At 40.5% G+C, this 12,324-nt stretch overlaps 1 protein-coding gene across 12 annotated transcripts in view; it reads left to right on the top strand.

The window, feature by feature from the left end:
- Positions 1-12,020, top strand: part of LOC123852770 (nucleoporin SEH1) — a 167,648-nt gene extending 155,628 nt beyond the window's left edge. For 4 of the 12 annotated variants that reach the window (XM_045887055.3, XM_064577976.1, XM_064577977.1 and 1 more), the window contains 3 exons: positions 2,068-2,197; positions 2,694-2,752; positions 10,639-12,020. In XM_045887055.3, the coding sequence (XP_045743011.2) occupies positions 2,068-2,197; positions 2,694-2,752; positions 10,639-10,780 (331 nt within the window). In that variant the 3' untranslated portion in view covers positions 10,781-12,020. Of the gene's footprint in view, positions 1-2,067; positions 2,198-2,693; positions 2,753-10,638 lie in introns of those variants that run through there. The other 8 variants (XM_045887058.3, XM_045887053.3, XM_064577975.1 and 5 more) reach the window with 8 other exon arrangements.
- Positions 12,021-12,324: the final 304 nt, after the last annotated feature.

Raw genomic sequence — 12,324 nt, 5'->3', positions numbered from 1 at the left:
CTTAAGAACTTTAATTTTTATTTTTTTAATAGTTTATTATATTTTTTAGTAATCTCTACACCCAGTGTGGGGCTCGAACTCATGACCCCAAGATCAAGAGTCACGCATGCTCCTCCGACTGAGCCAGCCAGGCACCCCTTAAAACTTTTTAAAATGTGTTTTTTATACCAGCAGCTCACACAGCTCTAATTATAGTATTTAAGTATTTTACTTAATAAACATGTTTCTTACAATCCTTAATTAACTAATATTTAGATCTAACTTTGTTCTAGAGGAAGACACTTGTAAGAAAAATATATGTTAAATACCTGCTAAATTTAATATACATGTTGTCATTTATTTTCTAATGGGAGTAAGTAATGCATTTTGTAAGAAATGAGGCTCCTTTAAAGATTATGAGTTCTAACCACACTCTTTTGATGCTACTTACTCATTTGTTCATCTCCTCTTTACGGAGCGCACATCATGTGCCAGGCAAAACTGCCCTAGTCCTTGCCTCCAGGGACTTTATCTCCCAGAGAAAGAACCACATCACAAATGGCTTTGTTACAACCCGTGGAAAGGACTGGAAGGAAATAAACGGGAAACATAGGAAACACGACAGAGGGAGCTTGATGTGTGCTACCGGCAAGAGCCTCCCTGAAATGGGACCTTTAAGTTGAGGAGAATAAGTGGAAATGACGGAAGTGACGAGCATAGGAAAAGTTCCTGGCCTTTTAAGACCAGGTAGTGGGGAATGTTGGCCCTTGAGGAACCAAAGGCAGCATAGAGGCCTAGAGCCCAGAGGGAGGGAGAGTAGTGTGAGGTGAGGCCAGAGGGCTGGTGGGGAGAGGCAGACTGTGCAGGGCCTCTCATGTCACATGTTAAATTGGGGTTTATCTGGGAAGCTATTGGAAGCCATGAGTGACGTGATCAGATTTGAGTATTTATAGAAAAATCTTCTGGCTGTGGTATGGTCTGATTAGGAGGCAAGAGTAGATATGGTAAAATAAGTCAGAAGCTTTTTTTTTTAAAGATTTTACTTACTTATTTGACAGAGAGAGACACAGCAAGAGAGGGAACACAAGCAGGGGGAGTGGGAGAGGGAGAAGCAGGCTTCCCGCCGAGCAGGGAGCCCAATGCAGGGCTCGAGCCCAGGACCCTGGGAACACGACCTGAGCCGAAGGCAGATGTTTAACGACTGAGCCACCCAGGCGCCCCATCAGAAGCTATTTTTAAGTAGTCCAGGACTAAAGCAGTGTCAAGGAAGATGATGAGAAATGGATAGATCTGAGAGGTATATAGGAAGGAAATTTGAAGGACCTAGTGAATGGGTTGAGTAAGGGGGCTTGAGAGAGAAAGGGAGTCAAAGTTGGCTCCCAGACAGAAATACAAGTGGAGGATCAGGTCTGAGAAGAAGGATCTCAGGTTTAGTCTGTATTTGTGGTGCCAGGTCACTGTGTGGTGATAGGCATGTTGCCCAGAAGTTCAGTGTGAGCTGAGAATGAATATCTGGGAGTCACACAGGGTTGGGGTTGCTGGAGCATCGAGCTGGGATTGCCTGGGGAGACTGCGGCTAGAGCAGTTAGGGATGTCCGGGGCCAAGCCACAGGGGACAGCAGCATTGGTGGTGAGGGAGTGGGGATGAGCCTGCACAGACTGAGCCTGGCATTTCAGCCACTGCCATCAAATGATGCCGAGAAGGCAGAGCTTGTGTCCCGCTGTAAGGGTAGTCTGTCCGGAAAAATGAAGATCATCCAGTGAAGTGAACTAAGGTGACAGGAGCACCTGCATGCACGTGGGGTGTGAGGCAAGTGGAGAGCCAGTCCCCAGGGAGAAAGGGGCAGAGGTGGTGCTGTCACCTGTGTCCTGTCCCATGTAGCAGCTGACCCTGCACGTTATCAGAGTACTGTGCCGGGCGTTCTGTCTTGATACAGATTAATGAAGTTGCCATTACAGAACTAGCTTCCAGCTGAGTTGTGAGAGAAAATACAAATCAAAACACAAAACACTTCCTTGTTGAATATATATAAATTGTTTAAATTACTCTGGATTTTAAATAGTTGACTTTTAAGCCTGTTTCCAAAGCAGACAGCTTGACTTGACGCACCGCGGAGTTTATGCCCCAGAAGATGTGTATCGGTTTCCGCCTACTAGGGTTGGGGAATCAAGGACGTTGAAAGTCAACTTGCGAAATAATTCTTTCATTATGCACTCTGTAAGTTGGAAATAGTACTGGGGGTTTTGGGAAAGCGGATGTATTCAACTATTTGATAAATATTTTCCTGATAATTTAGAAGCTTGTTTTATAAATTATACTTTAAGTTATAATATTGAGTTAATTTTTTAAATGCCTTATACTGTATTTGAAAAGAAGCTCATGGGAAGTTCATGACCCTTTATCTGAAAATTGAAAATATTTGGCATTTGTTTTCATATTTTCATTTTTAATTTTTTTCTGAGTTTTCTTATTCTTCTGTACCATCACACCAATATATTTCTGGATAACATTTACTCTAGTCAGAACTAGAGTAAATTCATACTAGAATTATTTTAAATGTGTTTCCATGAGCATTTATTGTCTTACCTAATTTTGTGGCTATACTTAAATTTACTAAATACCTTTAGTTAAAGAAATGCATGGTATGTTTTAAAGTATGCTCAAATACCTAACTTGCATAACTTTAAATAAAGTGTTTCATATTAAATTCCAGCTCAAGTTTTTAAGTCCCAGAGAGCCTTTCTACGTCAAACATTCAAAATATTCTTTGAGGTGAGTTTATCGTAAATCAAAATGTTCTCATCCTAGTGCAGGACTGTTTTCAGGACTTCAGGATTTCTCCTGGGAGTTGGGACTTGTGAACTCTCCCCACCTCCATTATAGCCCCTCATCTCCATCATCAGCACCACAGAGCATTCCTTGTCAATTAAAAAAGAGCTGAGGAACCTGCCAGGAAAGCATTTCATGACTGCTTTACTATCTGGCAACCCAAATTTTGTGAGAGGTTTTGGATTTAGCATGTGATTCCTGTTACCAGGTATTTTGCCCATCACATAAGTACATAGAACATTAATTATCTTGTGATTTAGAATAATTTCTTCTTCTTTTTTTTTTTAAAGATTTTATTTATTTATTTATTTGACAGAGAACACAAGCAAGGGGAATGGGAGAGGGTTCTAGAAGCAGGCTTCCCGCTGAGCAGGAAGTCTGATGCGGGGCTCAATCCCAGGACCCTGACAGACACCCAATGACTGAGCCACCCAGGCACCCCTAGAATAATTTCTTCTTTAAATGTTATTTTCACTATGCTAAGGATCAGGGAGTTAAATTTTCAATAATTACGACAAAAACCTTCCCAGATTAATTGGGAAACTTTAATATGATATTTTTCCAGTTGTCATTCTTCAAATACCTGTACTTTTTTTTTTTTTTAAGATTTATTTGAGAGAGAGAGAGAGAGAGCACAAGCCGGGGGAAGGGGTAGAGGGAGAGGGAGAAGCAGGCTCCCCGCTGAGCAGGGAGCCTGATATGGGGCTTTGGGATCATGACCTGAACCAAAGGCAGATGCTTAACCGACGGAGCCACCCAGGCATCCCGAAATACCCTATTCTTCTTAAACCAGGGTCTTGTTTTCTTGTCATCCTTGCTACTTTTTGTTTTCCGTATGATCTACATTTTTTTTTAATATGATATATATTTAGATTGAAATCTCAAACTGTGTTGTCACTGTTATTTAGAATTTTAATAGTAGGGTTCTGTCAGACTTAACACTGAAGAATAATTTTATCTCCATCTTTGAATTTTTAATTAAGCCATTTAATTAACTATAAACTCTTTTATTTTAGTATTAGGTGATTCCAAAAATATGTTCTGTTCCATGAAAACTTGGACCACCCTGTAGACATTCTAGGACTGCCTCTGAGGCACTAAGACTAGCAGAGCCATACTCTGGAAGGTTACCCGTATCTCTAGATACTGAAAAGATGCTGTGGGGGGAGGCCTGTTCCCTCACCTCTTTCTCTTTTCTGTCTTCATCTCTTCCACCTCCCCTCCCAGCCTCCACCCTGTAAAACCTGATCTTCATGTACTTGAGGGCCCAGCACTTCCTTTGCCTCCCAGGGCCTGACCTAAGAGCATAAACTGCAAATTAAACAATGAATGTAGCTAGAAAGTTATCATAGGCCTCATCTCTCTAAGCCTTGGTTTCCTGATCTGTGAAAGAGAGATGACAATGCTCCTGGCAGCATGGGCTCGTTAGGAGAAGGACGTAAGCGATGTGCAGGTGTGCGCGCCTAGCCCTGGGAGGCACTCGGCAGGCGGTAGCGTCTTCGGCAGAACTGACAACACCTTCCTTTCAGCCGGCCTTACCGGCAGGGTCCATCAGGACCACCGACCCCATGGATTAGAATGGAACACCACATTTTTGTGTCGGTGCTTTTCCTTTAATCTCTTCAACAGCCACATGGAAGAGAAAGGCCTAAGTTTTAAAAAGCCACTAACCACATGTTTTCTAGCTTCTGTACTCTGAGTCCCTGACTCCCAGCAGCCTGCGGGCCTCCAATTAATGAGGCTTTGCCCTACTGATTCAGGACTGCTGATGTTAGACTGTTTGTCACAGTAGGTGGGTACTGCTAAATACATGAGTAAGAAGACCAAGTGAAGTAAACCCCGGCTCATAGAAAACTTCTCTCAAGACCCCTCCATAGGCTGAAAGTTTACAGAAAGTTAGGCAGAAAAGCTGGTTTCTTTGTACTCCATAAGAATGACTTCTTTCAACTTTGGAGAAGAAGCAAAACTTTGCCACAGTATCTCACTTGAAAATTTTTACCACAAAACTGAAATAGTGCTGCCTGTTCTTCTTGTAAGTGTTGAGTGCTTTTGTATTTATCCCACTTTGATTTTGGACAGGGACTCATGAACTACAAATGCTGGTTGAGAGCAACGGTTAGCTTGCTTTGGCAGCTGAACAAAATCTGTTCTGAGAATCTGAGCAGCAGTTCCCAGCTTTTCATTAGTGATGTTTTTGTTCATTAGATCACTCTCTGCTCTATGACACCATGAACTCCAGCCTTCCAGAGTAATAATGTGACTTTAGTCATCTGTAGGGTACATGAGGTAATCCGTGCCTTACTTCAAATAGGGCAGTTGTGAGGCCTGATGGGGCTGCTCTGGGTAGTTCTTGCACTAAAATGTGAAAGCGGCCCGAGGCCTTTGGGATATAAACTGACTGCCACTTAAATAGGAGAGCTTCCCCCAGAGGCCACAGGGGTTTTGCCTGGTTCAGAGGGGGGGAGCATGAGTGTGTGTTGGGGATATAGCCCCCTTAAAGCAATAGATTATAAAGAAGGTATTAGGAAAAAGGAAACCCTGATTATCCATTTTTTTGTAAAGTTTGTTTTGGGGGCTCTAGGTGATCATTTCTGTCCTATCTCTGTAAAAAGAATTTGTTTATGTTCCCACTTAGCCCTGAAAAGCATTCTTCTGTTAGCCTATTGTTTTATTCAAGTCTAATCTGCTGAGACGTTACAGTAGCGCATCTCCGGTGTCCCATGCCCATGTCTGCATGCACCCCGCCTCCTAGCCTCTTGCTGCTGAGCTGCCAGACCCTGTGTCATTCTGGAGGGAAGGACGCTTCTCAGCCAAAGTCACAGCCAGGGACAGTGCTGTCACTGAGCCGTCATTACTTCTTACCAACACGCAGGAACCAAGGAGTTTGTCACTTCTTTTCAATTTCTTTGATAATGATGGTACCTCAGCTGTGCTGACGGGCTACTTTTTTCCTACACAGAGTATTCCTTTACAATTAAAAAAAAAAGGAAGGAAATCTGGTTTATAGACTTCATAGGTCCTGTAGATGGGGTCATGTAGTTAGGAGGTGGTCTAGAGCAATCTTCCACAAACACTGCCTCACTCTCGGCTGTGTCTTTGCTCTAACGTTACTCCTCAGCTAGTAAGGGATTTTGAACTACACCTCTCCTCTGGGTTCAGCATACTTTACTCTTACCTTTTCCCTTTTAAGCGTGTGTGTGTGTGTAGAGGAGAGAGAAAGAGAGGTTAAAGCAGTTTTTAATAATAGTACATGTACTATGTTAAATATATCCATCTTTTAGTATTCTAGAGCTGTGTTAAATTGCAGTTATATTTTTTTAAATTTTATTTTATTATGTTAGTCACCACACATACATCATTAGTTTTTGATGTAGTGATCCACAATTCATTGTTTTCATATAATACCCAATGCTCCATACAGTATGTGCCTTCCTTTTTTTTTTTTTTTAAAGATTTTATTTATTTATTTGAGAGCGAGCAAGTACATGAGAGGGAGGGGGGAGGGTCAGAGGGAGAAGCAGACTCCCTGCCGAGCAGGGAGCCCGATGCGGGACTCGATCCAGGAACTCCAGGATCATAACCTGAGCTGAAGGCAGTCGCTTAACCAACTGAGCCACCCAGGCGCCCAGTATGTGCCCTCCTTAATACCCATCACCGGGCTAACCCATCCCCCCACCCCCCTCCCCTCTAAAACCCTCAGTTTTTTTCTCAGAGTTCATAGTCTCTCATGGTTCATCTCTCCTTCCGATTTCCCTCCCTTTATTTTTCCCTTCCTTGTCCTAATGTCCTCCATGCTTTTCCTTTTGTTCCACAAATAAGTGAAACCATATGATAATTGACTTTCTCTGCTTGACTTATTTCACTTGGCATAATCTCCTCCAGTCCCATCCATGTTGATGTAAAAGTTGGGTATTCATCCTTTCTGACAGCTGAGTAATATTCCATTGTATATATGGACCACATCTTCTTTATCCATTCATCTGTTGAAGGGCATCTCGGCTCTTTCCACATTTTGGCTATTACGGACATTGCTGCTATGAACATTGGGGTGCATATGGCCCTTCTTTTCACTACATCTGTGTCTTTGGGGTAGATACCCAGTAGTGCAAATGCTGGGTCATAGGGTAGCTCTCTTGTTATTTTTTTGAGGAACCTCCACACTTTTTTCCAAAGTGGCTGTACCAACTTGCATTCCCACCAACAGTGTAAGAGGGTTCCGCTTTCTCCACAACCTCTCCAACATTGTTGTTTCTTGCCTTGTCAATTTTCGTATCTCAATGTGGTTTTGATTTGAATTTCCCTGATGGCTAATGATGAAGATTTTTCATGTGTCTGTTAGCCATTTGTATGTCTTCTTTTGAGAAGTGTCTGTTCATGTCTTCTGCCCATTTTTTGACTTGATTATCTGTTTTTTGGGTGTTGAGTTTGAGTTTTTTATAGATCTTGGATATCAGCCCTTTGTCTGTAGTGTTATTTGCGAATACCTTCTCCCATTCTGTGGGTTGCCTCTTTGTTTGGTTGACTGTTTCCTTTGCTGTGCAGAAGCTTTTTATCTTGATGAAGTCCCAAAAGTTCATTTTTGCTTTTGTTTCACTTGCCTTTGGAGATGTAGCTTGAAAGAAGTTGCTGTGGCCGATGTCAAAGAGGTTACTGCCTATGTTCTCCTCTAGGATTTTGATGGATTCCTGTCTCACATTGAGGTCTTTCATCCATTTGAGTTTATCTTTGTGTATGGTGTTAGAGAATGGTCAAGTTTCATTCTTCTGTATATAGCTGCCCAATTTTCCCAGCACCATTTATTGAAGAGACTTTTTTCCATTGCATATTTTTTCCTGCTTTGTCAAATTATTAGGGAACCCATATCTGGGTTCTCTATTCTGTTCCATTGGTCTGTATGTCTGTTTTTGTGCCGGTATCATGCTGACTTGGTGATCACTGCTTTGTAATATAGCTTGAAATAGGGCAACGTGATGCCCCCAGCTTTGTTTTTCTTTTTTAACATTTCCTTGGCGATTTGGGGTTTTTTCTGATTCCATACAAATTTTAGGATCGTTAGTTCCAGCACTTTGAAAAATGTCATTGGAATTTTGATCGGGATGGTGTTGAAGGTTTAGATTGCTCTGGGCAGCGTAGACACTTTAACAATGTTTATCCTTCCGATCCATGAGCATGGAATGTTTTTCCATCTTTTTGTGTCTTCTTCAATTTCTTTCATGAGTGTTCTGTGGTTCCTAGCGTACAGATCCTTTACCTCTTTGGTTAGGTTTATTCTGAGGTATCTTATGGTTTCTGGTGCTATTGTAAATAGAATCGTTTCTCTAATTTCTCTTTCTACAGTTGCGTTGTTAGTGTATAAGAAAGCAACTGATTTCTGTGCATTGATTTTGTATCCTGCCACATTACTGAATTGATGGATGAGTTCTAGTAATTTGGGGGTGGAGTCTTTGGATTTTCCACATAAAGTATCATGTCACCTGCGAAGAGAGAGAGTTTGGCTTCTTCTTTGCCAGTTCGAATACCGTTTATTTCTTTTTGTTGTCTGATTGCTGTTGTTAGGACTTCTAGTACTATGTTGAACAGTAGTGGTGAGAGTGGGCATCCTTGTCATGTTCCTGATCTTAAGGAAAAGGCTCTCATCTTTTCCCCATTGAGAGTGATAGTCACAGTTCTTTCTAAATTACATTCTAGTTTATTCAGAGTACCTGTAAATCTAAAGCAAATGATATATGTTTATCATAATACATTTTAAAAACACGTTCTCAGTTGAATGTGGAACAGTTCTATGTTCCATATTAAAATTTGTTAATGATGGATCTGTCAGATTTATTTCAGGGTACTTTATTACTTTTACTAATTCGTAAGTTATAAAGTCTCTTAAGTTGGCAAATTGTACATTATTCTGGGTACTGAAATGCTAACGTGAAAGATAAAATAGTAGTTTGTCAGTGCTAAGGACTAGGTACCATTTTTTAAAAAGGCACATTAGCTTTGATACAGGAAATTAGGGTATAATGCATTTGGGGAAAATAACCCAGACTTTTAAAAACTGAGTGTATGTGTGTGTGCATGCATACATTTTTATTTATTTTTAACTTATTTTTATTTTTATTATTATTTTTTAAAGATTTTACATCTTTTAAATTCTGCCTTACTAGTTATATCCAGGGAAAGGGCTTTGAAATACTAAAAACTGTTTTCTAAATTTCTAGCCCACTGCTGTTGTACACCCAAAAGCTAACACTGTACTGAGTTTTATCAGGAAGTATATTGGAAACAAAAGCATCTATCAGTTCTGATTGTTAAACTTTGAAAATGTAGTTCATAGATGAGACTCAGGGATGAAGTACCTTCCCCTGAGGAAAGTCTAAAAGCTATAAATTTTCACTTAAGACAATTAAAACTAAAAGTCAGTGACATCACATAGGCTATGATAAAGTATATGTGGTCTCATTCACCACGGGAATAAAGGTATATTTGTGAAGCTCTTGGGACCTAGTTTTATGAACAGAAACCTCCCAACATAATACTTCTTTTTTTTAAAGACTTAGTTTTCAGAGAGAGAGAGCACGTGTAAGCAGGGAAAGGGGCAAAGAGAGATGGAGAGGATCAGAATCTCAAGCAGATTCCCTGCTGAGTATAGAGCCTGACACGGGGCTTGATCTCATGACCCGGAGATCATGACCTGAGCCAAAACCAAGCGGCAGATGCTCAACCTACTGAGCCACCCAGGCACCCCCAACATAATAGTTCAAGCACAGGGCACTCATTACCTGCCTCTGTATACAGTTGACCCTTGAACAATGTAAGGGTTAGGGGCATCGACTTCCATGCAGTAGGATATCTGTGTATTACTTTTGACTCCCCCAAAACTTAACTTGTAATGGTCTACTGTTGACCAGAAGCCTTCCCAATAACAAACAATTAAGATATTTTTGCATGTGTATTACGTACTATATTCATACAATAAAGTAAGGCAGAGAAAAGAAAATGTGATCAAGAAAATCATAAGAGAAAAATTCTATTTATAGTACTACATTTTTCGAAGAAAAAAAAAATCCGCAGGTAAGTGAACCTGCTCAGTTCAAGCCTGTGTTGTTCAAGGGTCAAACATAATCTGAAAATAAATTTTCAAGAAAAATTTTTATAAAAGTTCTTAATACTGGAGCAGAACCTGTACAGTCCTGCCCCGTTACTGATGGGCATGGGACAGGTTGGTTTAATATCCTTCCCAGTTGAGTATGCCTGCTGGAGGAAGACGGGCAGGATATGTCAGGTGTTCTCTCACCCACCTCTGCGGACAGAACACAAAGTTCCATACACAATAGAACAGACCTCTCATTTCCCTTCTCCTATTTTTGTTGGATAGCCAGGAATATATATGCAATACTATTTGTTTTTGTTTTGTTTTATTTTAAGATTTTATTATTTATTTGACAGAGACACGGCGAGACAGGGGACACAAGCAGGGGGAGTGGGAGAGGGAGAAGCAGGCTTCCCACCGAGCAGGGAGCCTGACGCGGGGCTCAATCCCAGGACCCCGGGAACATGAGCCCAGCTGAAAGCAGATGCCTAACAACTGAGCCACCCAGGCGCCCCTGTGCAATATTATTTGAACCCAATTTTAGATTTTCCTCTCCTCTGTGCCAGTTTCTTATTAAATAATAGCATCAAAGAAATGAGAACCAAATTTAAGCTGAATATAACAATACTAAATTCTTTCATGAAGATCATCTGTGCTCTCTGCCATGCATCGTGTTTATTATTATTGTGGCAGGTGATGCACTTGCTGTTGTAGCATCAGGCCAGTGACCTTTCCTTTCTCTTTACAGAGCCCAGCATTACATCAACATGCCTGTGCAGTTCAGACCAAAGTCAGTGGGCAAATTCGAAGCCTTGCTTCTTATTCAAACAGATGAAGGCAAGAGTGTCGCTATTCGACTAATGGGTGAAGCTCTTGAAAAAATTAACTAGATACATTTTGTGTAAAGTAAATTACATAAGTTATATTTTGGTAACTTCATTTTTTTACACTACGATATTCTTTTGTATATATTTTGTAAGATTGATTTGATATGTATAACTAGATTTTTGTTTGTCTTGAGAAGCTAATACTGAAGACCGGACTAAAATATCATGTATGTAGCCTACAGTATTGTACTTAACTTTACAGGGGAGAAAAGAATTCTATTTTTGCATTGATTATGATACTCTGAATAAATACAGCATATATTTTAATGTGGTATATCCAGAAATAAATTTAATTTCTACTGAACCTGTCTTTTTATATGATGTCTTACAGAAATCAGAATATTGCTTTATTCTCCTAATTATTTTGTCAAGCTGCTGGGTCTGTTTTGTGATTTTTTCCTTCATTACATAGTTTCCTTTCCTCTAAGAAATTCCTTCTCTGGTCCTTCTGTCTTTTAGCTAATTGCCCAGACTAGAAAGGAAGTGTACTTTTAAAGAAATTGTTTTTCTCCAAAGTAGGGGAATTCATATTCTCTGCAAATACATTGGAGAGGTTGATGTATTTTAAAATGGCATTAATTGTCATTAAAGCTAAACGGGACAGCTGCTCCAGAACCCTGCGTAGAAGGAATGCTCCACAAACAGGTGCTGGTGGAGAGGCAGTGAGTCGCTGAGGGAGCCCAAGTGCCCTGTTATGGCATCTTGAGCTGTGAGGTGGAAAAGGTGTGACACGGTTAACCTGGTTTTACCTGGGAAGAACATGATTATGAATTGCTTCTCAACCATTACTGTTAAGTCCCCTGTTAAAGTTTCCTGAGCCCAGCTGACAATCTTGTTCGGAGCAGTAAAATCCCGGATTGTGAGCAGTTGTGTAGTGGCTCCATATTATTGATGGTGCAGAAAGACCATGGAACATGCAAGAAGTTTCCTGGATGGCTTCAGTCTGCAACGGTTTGGAACCAATTATGGTGAGCTGGAGCTAGAAAAATTTCTTCTCTCTCTCTCTCTGTCTCTCAAATCTTTAGAAATGGGGAGCAGCGCCTGGGTGGCTCAGTCGGTTAAGCATCCAACTCTTGGTTTCAGCTCAGGTCATGAAATTGAGCCCCACGTCAGGTACGGAGCTCTGCTTGAGATTCTCTCTCCCCCTCTGCCCCTCCCCCAGCTTGCACACACACTTGCTCTCTCTAAAAAATAAATCTTTAAAAAAGAAAATAATTTTCTTCTTTCCTCTTCTACCTTATTTTCTCTTGCTTAGAAATTCTTTCTTTATAAAAACATTTTTTATATTTTATAAAATAAAAAACATATTTTAACACAAGTTAAACAGTCATTGCCGTTACTGATACTGCCCTACTCCAATTTAGATTTCATACATCAAATGTGGGTGACGTCATGCTTGAATGTGTACTTATTTGATAACAGCCTCAAAAATTTTGAAATAGTGGTATTGCTTTTTTATTTAAAAAAATTTTTTTAAAGATTTTATTTATTTATTTGAGAGAGAATGCTGAGCAAGAGAGAGAGCACAAGTGGTGGGGAGAGATGGA

The sequence above is a fragment of the Mirounga angustirostris genome, unplaced genomic scaffold (assembly GCF_029215605.1).
Source record: "Mirounga angustirostris isolate CCGP_5_RB_7025 unplaced genomic scaffold, mMirAng1.0.hap1 SCAF_14, whole genome shotgun sequence".
Classification (NCBI taxonomy): domain Eukaryota; kingdom Metazoa; phylum Chordata; class Mammalia; order Carnivora; family Phocidae; genus Mirounga; species Mirounga angustirostris.
Note: the sequence above shows the minus strand (reverse complement) of the source record. Positions and strands in the feature narration are given on the sequence as shown.